Source organism: Camelus ferus, chromosome 6 (genome assembly GCF_009834535.1).
Source record: "Camelus ferus isolate YT-003-E chromosome 6, BCGSAC_Cfer_1.0, whole genome shotgun sequence".
In the NCBI taxonomy this organism is placed as follows: Eukaryota; Metazoa; Chordata; class Mammalia; order Artiodactyla; family Camelidae; genus Camelus; species Camelus ferus.
Window position 1 is genome coordinate 21,597,548 of NC_045701.1, and position 13,694 is coordinate 21,611,241.

General features: G+C 36.0%; 2 protein-coding genes across 14 annotated transcripts in view; one reads left to right on the forward strand and one right to left on the reverse strand.

The window, feature by feature from the left end:
- Window positions 1-2,301, reverse strand: part of GANC (glucosidase alpha, neutral C) — a 64,263-nt gene extending 61,962 nt beyond the window's left edge. Inside the window, exons 1-2 of one of the 5 annotated variants that reach the window (XM_032481419.1) lie at window positions 2,166-2,301; window positions 1,084-1,239 (exon numbers count right to left, since the gene is read on the reverse strand). In XM_032481419.1, the coding sequence (XP_032337310.1) occupies window positions 1,084-1,112 (29 nt within the window). In that variant the 5' untranslated portion in view covers window positions 1,113-1,239; window positions 2,166-2,301. Of the gene's footprint in view, window positions 1-1,083; window positions 1,240-1,801; window positions 2,052-2,165 lie in introns of those variants that run through there. The other 4 variants (XM_006178858.3, XR_004320498.1, XM_032481418.1 and 1 more) reach the window with 4 other exon arrangements.
- TMEM87A (transmembrane protein 87A) overlaps window positions 2,112-13,694 on the forward strand; it is a 37,379-nt gene continuing 25,796 nt past the window's right edge. For 2 of the 9 annotated variants that reach the window (XM_032481423.1, XM_032481422.1), the window contains exons 1-6: window positions 2,153-2,355; window positions 3,617-3,677; window positions 6,227-6,312; window positions 8,950-9,063; window positions 11,092-11,145; window positions 11,224-11,277. In XM_032481423.1, the coding sequence (XP_032337314.1) occupies window positions 2,212-2,355; window positions 3,617-3,677; window positions 6,227-6,312; window positions 8,950-9,063; window positions 11,092-11,145; window positions 11,224-11,277 (513 nt within the window). In that variant the 5' untranslated portion in view covers window positions 2,153-2,211. Of the gene's footprint in view, window positions 2,356-2,461; window positions 2,609-3,616; window positions 3,678-6,226; window positions 6,313-8,949; window positions 9,064-11,091; window positions 11,146-11,223; window positions 11,278-13,694 lie in introns of those variants that run through there. The other 7 variants (XM_014554327.2, XM_006178856.3, XM_014554325.2 and 4 more) reach the window with 6 other exon arrangements.

Sequence of the window (13,694 nt, forward strand, 5' to 3'; positions counted from 1 at the left end):
CTGAAAGCTATGGAAAAAGAGCATTGTCACTCATGAGGAAGGGTTCTTTTAAAATAATGACTGAAGGCTATGATGACAACAATACAATCTGAAGGAGCAAAACCAAAAAACCCCAAAGCAAACAAACAAGAACAACCTACCCACCTATTTATTCAACAAAATACTTTCAGAATATTCTTATTGAGTGCTGGGCTCTGAGGAAGATATAAAGGATTGTTTCCAAGCTTTCTTTGAGAGCCTAACCAACATCACAAATCTACCTGACATATGCTATAATGACGTATGTGCAAGGTGCTTGAAAAAGAGTAGAAACAAATAGATGGAGAAGGAAAATCTTTTGCTTTTTAAGAAGATGCTGACAATCTAGGGGCCAATGTTTTTTAAAATGGAGTTTCAGAAAAGCTGTTTCTGGAATATGACATGAATAAGATGTATGTATATTGCTACTTGAGTATATGTATTTAATATATGCTGATGAAAACAATTGCAAACTATAAGGGAAAAAACTGACTTTCAAGCAGAGTCATGGTGAATACATCATGTCAGCATGTCCATGATTATGTAGGATGCTATGATTGAACACTAATTTCAAACTATTATGAAAACAAGCCTAGACAAGTATACTCGGCCATACTAAAATATCATTTTCATGGAAGTAATCAAATCCTTCATTGACTCAGTCTTTGTTACTGTTTCTTTTAATCAAGTGTGCAAAGATTAGAGAAATTTGCAGTCTCCAGTTTTGAAGAATGAGCTCTGGAAAGACATAGGAAGAGGTGTATATAGCTGAACTTGGAAAGCAACATGCTTGAAATTCATGTGTTAAGAGTTCTGACCACAATTCTACCAGTTTTGTTAATGATCCTGAAAGTATTTTATGAGGGACTAGCTATTAATATCAACTAATTTCCTGGGAGAATTGAAAAAAAAAACGATAAAGATTAAGTGCACAAATATCAAACATGCAAATAAGTGCAATCAAACAATCAATAAAAACCGCAAGACCAGAATGCTGTTTTCAGGTACTATCCTCTGCCTCCGTGGGCCCTGCAGTCAGTCCCTGCAGGACCACTGGGCCTTTACCTGATTTCCTCTTTCCCAGCTGCTTCCATCGCTTCCCAGTCACTTCACAGGCTCTTAGACCAAGGTCCCGGGTGATCTTTTTAAAACGCCAGTTGTCACTCTTTCTAAATTTCTACCAGCACTTCACCACCGTCAAGTTTCTGGGACTTCCAGGTCCTTAAGGAATGACAAATGGACACTTGCTCCTGGTACTTCCAGACCAAACTATCGTTTCTACAGGGATTTATTTGGCAAATTTTTCCTGGTTATGAGTGGCTGATGAGGAACGGCTTTCATTAGGAACCGAAAAGGCTTTTGCCTCGGAGGGGGCGTGTACTCAAAGAGCCCTAGAGGATGGAACTCAAGAACGTGAGAACCAGGAATTACCCAGACAACCTGCCTGATTGGGACGAAGCTTCTGCAGATCTACCTGAGTGATGGTCACGCCACAGATATTGAAAACTGACCCACTCTCTCCCGGTTTTTAGTTTTGAGTAAGAAGTGCCGGCCAGGTTGTTGCTAGGTTGATGTTCTCTAGTCAAACTCTACATCTATGCTCTTCAGGGTTAGAAGGGGCCTTTAAAAGTGGTTATCACACCTTCCAGTTTATTATTATTACTATTACGCCATCCAGTTTAGGAATCGTTTATACTCCACCACTGCCAAATTCCAGTCTTTGTTTAAATACCTTCGGAAACCGAGACACACTACTGGACATTAAATAGGCAGCCAGACTTACGGCTTTCCCAGACTTCCGGCCCCGGCGTCTGACTTTGACTCGGGTCAAAAAGGATGAGGTACTGGGACGAATGGGTGGAGGAGAGAGCCAAAAGGTTCTTGCCTGGTCCCTAAACCCTTTATGGGCTAGGAGAAAAGAGAAGAGTCGACAGAATCGGAGATGGCCTTAGGCGACAATCCTAAAGCTCCAAGGTGACTAGGTTACCACAAGACGACGCCTGCGCAGTAGGTCTACAGCCTCACACCACGCCGTGACAACTGCCTGAGGGAGGGGCCGCGGATTTGTAAAACAAACAAACCCCAGAGGTTTCGAGGACCCGGATGATCCCGCCCCCAGAGCGGAGCCGGAAGAGGGCGGGACGAACCGGAAGAAGGTGAAATGCTTTGGGTAGGCACTCCAAGGCTGTGAAGATGGCGGCAGCTGCGTGGCTTCAGGTGCTGCCTGTCATTCTTATTCTTCTGGGGGCTCAGAGGTCCCGACTGTCGCTTTTCAGTGTAGGACCGGCACCCGTCGCTGCTGCCGACCGATCCAAGTGGCACATTCCGATAACGTCGGTGAGTGTTCACTTCACAAGTAACTGAGCCCGGAGGAGCGAGGGGTGGGGCTACGGCGGCCCAAGGGGTTCATGAATATTCCGCAAAAATCCGCTTCCTAAGGGGTGGGATTGTCGGGATCATGCGTGTACTAGAGAACAGGGACTCACCTCCCTGGAGCGGAAAGCCGTGCACTTCTGTGGGTGGATTAGCAGGAATGTCAGGGTCATCTCAGGACCGGAGAGTGGTGGTGGAGCGATTTCTTATCAGGAAAGTCAGAGAACTTTCTTTGCCTGACTAGAGACGTATAAACTTGATGTATGAGTGGAGAGTGGTTTCTCTTTCAGCTGAAGTTCCACAAAATCTTGTGACTTCGGGTTAGAATGAGAGGGATATGTAAATAGGCTTCTTTCTTTCTTTCTATGCACTTCTTTGTTACTGGGTAATTCTACGTACGAAGTGTGAGGTCGTTTGAACTTTGAAATGGTTATTATAAGCTTTGCCATGTGATTAGGAAGCCTAGGTATTTAAAACTGATTTCTGACATGAGAATGGCTAAAACGGAAGAAACAGTATTCTAAAATTTGTTAGGGTAAAATGAGTCTTTTGGACAATTAACTAGATAAGTTGGCCCTTTCTGCCCTTTACCACCCTTTTAAAAGCTCAGTTGAGTAAGAGCCATAGTCTTGTGAGCTGACAAAATCAAATGCTGGCAGGAAATGCCCAAAAGCTTAAGTCTTATTAAAACTACAGTGGCCTTTTTGTTTTGTTCTGCTCTCCTCACTGGTTGTCATGTCATGAGCTTTTATGTGCAAGCATTATAGCTTTTGTTCATTTGGTGAAGATCTTCAGGTTTTCAATTTTAGGTATTTATTTGTTACTTGTGAAATAGTTAAATCTGGCCATCTGCTCATAGAATAGTTTTATTTGAAGAAAGGATTGGTTATTCTGGATGGTGATTAGTGAGTAAAGGAAATGAGCTGATTAAGGAGTACCTTCCATGAAGATTTAAGTTAGGTTAGGATTTCTAGCAGCCTTCCTTCTAGAGTCCTTGCTTGGTGGCCTGTAGGGGGAAAATCATGTCTCTGCACCAAGCCTCAAAATCCTGCAGTTTGGATTATGGTTGAATTTTACTAAAAGGAAGGATATTGATGCCGTGTGTGTGTGTGTGTGTGTGTGGACTTGAACATTTTATAGATAAAGATTTTTATACCAGTTGTATTCAGCCTTGGGAATTAAAGTGATCTGGTGCTAATTATCTTTCTCTTCTTTATCTTTGCAGGGGAAAAATTATTTTGGTTTTGGGAAGATTCTCTTCAAAAATACCACTATCTTCCTGAAATGTGAGTTTTTGCACTTCATGAAGCTTTTATTCGTGTTTTTGAGTGATCTTTAAACTTTTAAGTTACCTGGTTTCTACCTCTGATGATTTACTCTCAACATAAGTTCTGAAATTTAATAGTCCAGCACTATCTAGGTATAAACATATGTAGTATATCTAAGGTCCTGTCATTGCATAATCTTCAGAATTCTTACTTGTGTGAACTTTATTTTCTAGTTTTTCAATATACATTTAACATAGATTATGTTGGTTGATTGCCTGCATGGTGTTTTAATCTTTTCTGAGTCATGGAGATACCGATTTTGCTTTTGTGTGCTTGTTAGATGTTTACTGGACACATGACTAGGTTTGTCAGGCCATTGGCTTTGTGCAAATATGTTCAGTAAAGCTTTTGTTTGCAGAAGGAGTATTTTACCACTTGGGTCTTTGGAAGAGGAAACTCAAAGATAATTACCAGGAAATAGGGATTATGTAGAACAAAACCAGTCTGTCCAGTGGGAAAACCACTGTATCTAAATCCAAAATACCCCATTGTGTATTAAAGAAAAGCTTCCTTTTATTTCTAAAACTGGCTTTATTTTAAAGAATGATCATGGGCAACTCCATTTCAAGATCAAGGATTAAAAATCCAGATCATTCATGTGTGCGCCTATGCATATTTCTATGAAAGTGCTAAGTTATAAGTCATAGTTGGATGATTGTATTCTTTTAATCATTTAGTAAGTAAAAGCTGCTATGTGCCAAGCACTATTTTAGACAGAAAGAAAGTGATAGAAAAGTGTTAGAAAAGACCCTCTTACTGAGCTTACAATCTAGTGGGACAGAGGGGGCAAGGAGAATTTCTATGAAGAATATACTGTGTCCGTGAAAGTAGGATCTGATTAATGATTGAAGTTTGATTTAAATCAGAGCTACTCTGACACACTGGTCTTTCTTGTGAAGTTGGCTTACTAGATAAGAATAACTTTTAGGGAGAGCAATATTTTGTCTTCTGGAATTACCTGACGGCTTGTATACCAGTCTGTCCTTTTATTATGTATAGTTTCTTCTCACCGGTATTTTGTTCTGCTGGTTTTTCTAATGGTTTTTGGCCAGGCTGCTTATTTTGAAGTATCTACATTTCATTTCATTTTGGGGGATTTGCAGCTTCTTAAAATCTGTATTGTCTTACACATTGTTACTTCTGTGTTTTCTCATACTTACCTTGTCTATGATTTTATGTTTTTGTGGGTATGGTATACTATAGATTTCTGTGAACTTGGCAGGACCTTTTTCATTGTCTCTTAAAGCCATTCATTTAAAGTTATATGTCTTTTAACATAAGTAGTATTTTTTGCAGACACATTTCCCTACAAATCTCCTGTTTAGGGGTTTCTTACTTTTATTTAATTAATCCCTTCTCTGTATGGTCCTTCTGAGCAGTTTACAACAAGATTGCAGAAGCCTCTTGATCATTTCCATGAATTTTGTGCAACTCATCAGATTTTTGTGTATTTTAATTGAGCCATATAAAGTGTGTCACTTAAAAATTAGGTTGAGAAAACAACTTAAAGAAAAGGGAAAGGTTATAATTTTAGATGTTCTTCTTTCAAGAACCAAAAGTGAGTTCCTAGATGCAGTCATGTTTATCTTTGTCACATTCGCGCGAAGTAGGAGCTAATATATTTTCCCTCCTCAGCTGGGATCAAAGATAAGAGGGAGTACTGATTTCCCCCAGGTGAGACGACTAATCAGATCAGTCATTTAGTCAGATTTACACTCTCAAGTCTTCAGGCTACTGCTTTGGTCCACTAGAATATCATGTTCCAAATTATGTTTAATGAGTTATTTGAAGCTTCTATGATTTCATGAGGTTTCTTGAGACCTCTCTTAAGGTGGATTTTGAAAAGAATCTAATGCTCTTTTATCTTTGCTTTTACTGTTCCTACCCTCCCCAGCCAGGTTTACTTTTTGTTAATAGTTCTTTTCTGTCCAGTTTTGATATTTTTCAAGGGTTAAGCCATGAATTTTTCCCTCAGTGAAACTATTTTGAATATTGTCTTGTTGACATCCGCAATGTTGTCATTCCTTGACTCTTCAACTAGAATCTTTTTTAAGACTTTTCTTAAGAGTCTTCAGTTACTTCTTCCCTTCTGTCCCCTCTTTTGCCTAACAAAGTAGTGCCTATAGTTTTGTGTACTTAAGTGCTCTGCTCAACAAATATTTAAATGGTAATACAAGACCAGTTTTAACTCAGGACTGCTTTATCACTTCTGGGTTCTTCCGAGAAGAGAACCAGAAATGGAGATTTTAAGGCATAAAAATAGATACACAGTTTCAAAGGTTGAAAACAGCTTAACTGGTATGTCTATAAGCAACAATTCTAGTTTTAAGTGAAGAATATCCAGTTCTTTTTACCTTTATTACTTCATTACCTTCTGTTTGGAGAAGGGATAGTCTTTGAAGTATCTTAATTTAGCAAGAAATAAGTGGGATGTGGGGGTAACAGTTTAAGAAAAAATGCTTTGTTTGAGAAATGTCTTTTATTCACAAAACTTTCTTCTTTTATAGTTGATGGAGAACCTTGTGATGTATCTTTGAATATAACCTGGTATCTGAAAAGTGCTAACTGTTACAATGAAATATACAACTTCAAGGTACGGAACATAAAAAGTACAGACTTCTCTTGGCGTTTAGAGATCATCAGGTCCCCACCTGATAGAGGAAGGAGTGTCACAGAGCTGTGGAGAAGAGCTGAAACTAGAATCATGCTTCCCAATTTGCAGACGTACTTGTACTATCAACTCTCAAACTTTTCGGTCTCAGAACTATATTACGTTCTTAAAAGTTCTTGCAGAACCCAAAAAGCCTTTATTCATATGGGTTACTATATTAGAAATTAAAACAAAAATACACAAATATGTATTAATTTATTTTAAAATAGCAATGGTAAACTCATTGCATGTTAATATAAAAAGCATATTTTTAAATAACAATGTATCTTTTTCAAAAAAACAGGAAGAATGGTGTTTTGTATTTTTGCAAATCTATTTGATGCCTGGTGTAATAGAAGATAGCTGAATTCTTGGACCTCCTTCACTCATTCTATTGTGATATGTTATTTTGGTTGAAGTATATGCACAAAATGTGGCCTCACACAAATACATAGTTGTAAAAGGGAATGACATTTTAATAGTGTTTCCAGATAGTCCTAGATACTGTTATTGATTCTATACCCAGACATAAGAAGTGGAGTTTTTAAAGGTTAGTTGTAGCGTGGAATCTGAAACTGTATCAGTGAACTTTTTTGTGCTCTGTTACTTTAAAATAAATGGGTGTGTCTTGTACTTTGAATGGTCTTTACCCATGTCTGATTTTACATCACCTTTCATTGGTCATTCAGAAAATATTGGTTGACTGAATTATGTAAAACTTACAGATATTAATTCATTTTACAATTAACTCAAAATTACATTTGCTAATATCACCTTTCATTCATATCTGAAACTCCTGAAGTATTGGAAGCTGTTAACCTCATGGTGAGGAACATGCATGTTTTCCAAAATGCCAGTTTTTGCTTGAAAGCTCAAATTTTATCATTGACAATGAATATTATCAGTTGTCTTCCTTGAAATGACAGCCTCCCTTTGGCCATTTTCAAAGCAATACCTCCCAGATAACCAAGTCTGAATAACTATGTTGGTTATTCTTTCAAGTAAATGAAAAAGTAGATAGTTAAGCTTATAAGTTCCAACAGTTGTAAAGTGCTTTATCTTAAGACAGTTGTTTATAGTATTTTGCATACTTTTTATTTTGTCTGATAGATATTTTAAAAGGCATTCAAAGGTCTAGATTTAATGACTAACAACTTTTACTGCTATATCAAGGACATTCTTATGTAAAAGTGGCTTTTTTTTTCTCGGCTGCAAATTTGTGAAGAGTACAATGACTACTAATAGAGCTGGGGGCCACTGATAAGGGGCAGCAATTCAGTGCATCATTACTTTTGCACTATCAGTACAAAGGAAATAACAGGTGATGATGAAGATAAAAATAGTTTTGACCTTTTAGACCTCATGAAAGCATCCCATGGGCCACACTTTTGGAATTGCCATGGTACACTGTACTTGTGCAGTGAAGATATGGCTCCTAGATGGAGTTTTAGGCCTTTTCCATTCTGTTTTCATCCCCCATTTGCATCTTTTCTATCTTTTCTTTCTTTCTTTTTCTTTCTTTCTTTCTTTCTTTCTTTCTTTCTTTCTTTCTTTCTTTCTTTCCTTCCTTCCTTCCTTCCTTCCTTCCTTCCTTCCTTCCTTCCTTCCTTCTTTCTTTCTTTCTTTTTCTTTAACATTTCCTCTATTATTCTGGAAGTTTCTTTTAAAAAATAATAGGGCTAGTCTTTAAAAAATGTCCACCATCCAGTTGGTTTTCTAAACTTTAAGCATTTGAAATTTCTGCCCAGTTTTAGGGTTTTACATTATCTTTTCTGCAGTATTGGTGATTGTGTTTTACCTTTGTTATACAACTTTGGGAAGATTGATGGGGAGGACTAAAAGAACTGAAGAATTTAGAGAGAATTGAGAGTATCTCCAGAATATGATTTGGAATATCTTGATTGTTTTTTCCTAATTGACCACTAATTGATTTTACAGTTAAAAATGTAAACACGTTTGAAACTTGTGGTAAATTGGTCAAGAGCTAACAGATTCAGTCTTTATAGGTAGTAGAAGTTAAGAATTAAAAATTATTCTGAATTGCCATGGGACAGAATTATGGAAATGATGAGATAGTTGGAGATGTGAAATTGGAACTTAGGAAAAAGGTGAGATTAGGGATGTTGGTATGGGAGAAAAATCATAGAACTGTTGGGTGAAGCCATGGAAATAATGAGTTTTTTGAGAGTATCAGTAGTAGGCTGTGAATGGCTGCAGTAGTTTTGTGCTGTAGCTTATGAGCACAAGTATTTTTTGTTGTTGTTGGCTTTGTTAATTTAGTCAAGTAACTCTTGTAAATATGTTTTCTTATAACAAAACCCTCTGACTTCTGGTGGTTTCCCAGTCTTTCTAGAACTTTTAGAGAAACTACCCTTTGTGAGTCATAGATCAGAATTCTGTACTTTAAAGTCTAATACTGTTAGATTCTTGGATGCTATTATGTAGAGTCTTTATATGATGATATTAATTTTTGAAATAGCAAATCCAAAACTATATTTGTACTGTAGGCAATACATTATCTTTTAAATATCTTGCTTTTAAAAATAAGTTAAATACTTTGTATTTTCTCTGTTTTTCCAGACAGAAGAAGTGGAGACATACTTGGAAAATCTTAAGGAAAAAAAAGACGTGTCTGGGAAGTATCAAACATCATCAAAATTATTCCAGAACTGCAGTGAACTCTTTAAAACACAGGTAATGAATGTTGATAGTTGTTGGAGGGAAATAGAAGAAGTGAAAACTGTGATGTCTGTATTTTTGGTGACATCCATTTTCCATTCTTCAGTTCTTTCTTCTGACAGAAATAAGTTAGAAGCATGTTCTCATAGGTCCGTAATTGGCCACTTAAATATTCATCTCATCAAAGAAAAGATGTGCTTTCCTTTGTATGTAAACAACAAGCCCCCAATTTTTTTTATTATAGTAAAATGTACATAACAAAATAGACCATTTTAACCATTTTTAAATGCGCCATTTAGTGACACTAAGTACTTGCACATTGTTGTGCAACTATCACCACTAGCCGTCTCTGGAACGTTTTCATCATCTGCAGCTGGTACTTCATAACCATTAGATAATAACAACACCCACCCCTACCCCCACTTCCCTGGTAACAGCTATTCTACTTTGTCTCCATGAATTTGACTGTTCTACATATCTCAAAGAAGTAAAACCATACAATATTTTTTTGGCTTCTTTAACTTAGTTTAGTAAAATGTTTTCAATTTTCATCCATATAGTATGTATCAGAATTTTGTTCCTTTTTAAGGTTGAATAATATTCCATTGTACGTATATACCACTTCTTTTTTATCCATTCATCCATTGATGGACTTTAGAAACCCCCAATTTTTAATTCTCTTGTTATCTCATCTCATTGATAGGTCCCCAGAAAAATCAGCACTTTCAGATTTTACTACTATAGACCTGAAATCAAAGGGTTGAATTATACTCCTTTTTTTGAATAGAGGGGAAGAGGTGAATAATATTGTGTAGTTTAATGCTTACATGTATGTAATCTTATAAATGGGATTTATATTATAAAATCCTTTCCTTAGAAGTAGGATCTGACCCCAGTTTTTTGATAGAAAAATTATTTATTTTATAGGTGTTGAAAATAGTTATTTTAACCATGGCCTTTGCTTTGTCCTTATTGCATTTAAATACTGCTTCAGAATATTTAGCAACTTGCCTTGAAGAGGCAAGGAGTTCTTGGAAAGCTCAGTTGTCTGTCTAGTTACTGGAAGTAAAGTTTATTGGTAAGAAGGCTTTAATAATTAGGAATTGATAAGCAAGTGAAGTAATTGATAATTGAACTGTAAGGGTTGAGTTCTTGTCATAGCATAGATTTTATGGACTTGGAAGAAAAAAAAAATAGCTTTAAAATAGTGGAAGAATGGTAGAAAAAGAAAGCTCAGCACAACACAATGTTAAGTAGGGGATTTTCTGTTGGTTTTCCAAATTTATCCCCCAGGCCAGAAGGATTGGCTAATCTTTCTTGGATTTGACTGTGGAAAGTTATCTGTTGTATACTATTGCCCAAGGTTCACTACTTTTAGATCTGCTATAATCTTTCCAGGGTTTTGGCATAAATCCCTATTCATCAGGTTTCCTCTCCTCTCTAATGTAATAGAGTTGAAATACATGCCCTAATTACTCAGACTGGATAATGACTCATCTGCTGATAACAGGTAAGAAGGGTAATTAGTGTAGATTTTTTACTGGCATGGAGTATGTTGTGGAAGGAGCAGTGGACCCCAGAATTAGGAATCTGAGGATTGTTTCTGCATCTAAAGCTTTAGAGCTTTGAGTCACATTTCCCCCATCTGTAGAAGGAGAGGGAACTATAAGATCCCTATCCTAAGTGTATGTCTTCTAGCTAAGGTTTTATCATTCTTAAAATGTCTATAATCTTAGAGAAAAATTGAGTGGCCAGTTTGGTTTGGTAATAGTTTTTAGTTCCCAGCAGGGTTTTATTCACTTATTTGTGGTTAATTAGAAGTATTTCATCTGTTACTATGTTTACTATTATAATATGTTTTGCTTTAACTGTGTCTGTGGATTTTGAGCTACGCTTTTCTTTTACTATTGTTTATATTTAATTTTTTTGTGTAGGTATATTTTTATTGAAGTATAGTCAGTTTACAGTGTGTACGTTTCTGGTGTACAGCATAATGCTTCAGTCATACATATATTTAATTTTAGTTTTATATTTGTTTCATAGAGCTTTTCCAGAGATTTTGTGCATCGATTGCCTCTTTTAGGAGAGAAACAGGAGGTAACTGTTTTTCTTGTCATTTATTTCTGAGAGTAAATAGAAATTCTGAATTAATATTCTTTTTTTGTTTGTTTGAAGGCTAAGGAGAATGGAACAAATCTTACCTTTACTGGAGACAAAACTGTAAGTGTGGTAAGGAATTTAGGGCATTGAACACATTTCAGTTTTGCTACGTTTGTGTATTTTGAATTCTTATGCTGACATATAAAAACAAACTTAAGAATGGAAGCTATACATCAAAATGTTAATAATGGTTATCTCTGGATGATATTATAAGTGATTTTTATTTTCTGTATTTCCCATGTTTGTTACAATCAGTTATTGTTTTGTAATTATCACCCTATAAATATTGTAAATAGGAAGAAACTTTTAAGAAAGAACCTTAAACTCCATCAAAAATTATCTTGCGATTGAATACAGTTGGAAGCATTTGGAATATTGAAATAAGATTGAAGACTATAAATATGCCTAAAGTTTTCATAGTTTACTTTTCTAAATCATAGTAACTCCTAAAAGCTTTGCCAATAAAAATACAGAAGTAAGACAATTATCAGTTTTGGATCATGCTTTTTACAAAACTGGCTAAAGTTTTAAATTTTATAGCAACTTTATTAAGACATACATATCTCAAAATTTACCCTTTTAAAACATACAATTAAGAACTTTTTAGTATTCACAAGTGTGACGATCCATTACTGCCTAATGCCAGAACCTCATCACCCCAGAAAGTAACCACACAGTCATTAGCAGTCACTCCCCATTCCAGTCTTTCCCCAGCTCTAGGCAGCTACTGTTCTTTCTGTCTATAGATTTGCCTGTTCTGTTCATTTCATATAAATGGAGTCATACAATTTGTGGTCTGTGTCTGACTTCTTTCACAATTTAAAACTGTCTTAACTTCTACTTCCTTCTTATACAGAGCCTTAAGATTAGTCAGAAGTGAGTGATTAGGGCCTACTCAGGTCTCTCTTGGGCATGTGTGCACAGACCCGCACGTATGTGCACAGCCCTACATGTGCTTACGGTCTTCTAGACTTCCAGGAATGTTTTGGAGTTTTTCAAGACCCCTATGGACATCTCATTTCCAATTTTCCTTTTAAGTTTTTAGTCAGCCTCTTGATATCCTCACCTGGTAATGTCACCTCAGGCAGCTGTGATCTTTTTCAGTTGCTGCTGAGTGTTTTTGACAGTGCCCTGAGAACAGAGTCTTTCCCACTGAATGAGCATTGAGTCAGGTCATATAAAAGATAATCCCTGAGATTGGAGCTTTTCAGTACCTAGCAAACCACTCTAATGAATGGGCATTAGGGGACCTCCAAACTTGTTCTGTTTTCCAGCAGCTGCCAAACACTGTTTTTTCACAATCGTTATAGTTTTGAGAACTTTGATTTCAAGGAGCTTAGGAAAGGGTCATGGGGTTAGGGTGGGCAAAAACACTACAAGCTTGCTTTTCTTACTGAGATTCAGGTGTTTTTCTTGAGGAAACACTTCTGGGATGGATTGCAAATCTGTAGTTAATTTCCAGAGTTCCAAAAAAGTTGATTTTGATAGTTTTTGCCTATATTCTTGTTGCTTTTATGGGTGAGTGTATTTTCAGAGGTCCTTAGTCTGCCATTCCGGAAGTGTCCCCACTCTCCCTGTCCTGATTATAGTTGTACAGAATTTTAACCTAAAAATAGGTTAGTATGGCAGGCTTCACTTTTTTTTTTCTCCAAAAACAACGTCCATTAGGTTTTTTCCTATTCACTGGCAAATATTTAGAAAATATACATAAATGAAAAGAAGAAAATAATTATCTGTAATACTACTACACACTGATAGACTATAAACTATCTTCTAGTCTTTTGTCTATGTGCATACTTATGTTTAATTTATTTAAAAATGAGAATCTTACTGCAGCTTTTTAAATTTTACCAAATACAACATGGACATCTTTCCAGTTCAGTGAATATTGTATGGCATCATTATTTCGCATAGAATTTTATTGTATGAATACATTGCAATTTGTTAACGAATTCTTTGTTCTTGGACATTTATCTTTTCATTATCTTGCAGTTGTAAACAGTACTGCAGTGAATATCTTGTAGATACATTTGTTTTAGATTTTTTTTTCCTGGTGTCAAAGGAATTCTGTGTTGGTGAACATTTTGCTTTTATAACTTAAAAATCTTTTGTAATTTTATTTTTTAGCACTTTGGTGTGCTAATATTCAGTGGTCTTCTGCATGGCATACTTTTAAGTTCTACTCAAGGCTTGAGCCCTATTCCCAGTAAAAATCTGCTGAAAAGATGACCCTGTTGAATATCACCAATAATATTTAGAAATATTTAGTCAATTTATAGTCAAAAGAAGTCAAAGAATTATCTGTCCTTTGATCATTCTTCCTGAAATTGAATCTAAGAGGATACTTTATAATCCTGTTTAAAGGATACTAATAAGTTCAGTACTTCTACCCCCTTTTCTTAAAACTCTGATAAAACGTGTTTTTTAGAGGGAAGGGTCTCTTCCTGTCCCTTCCCCTAAGAAAAGATTTAATATTTTGATTGAGT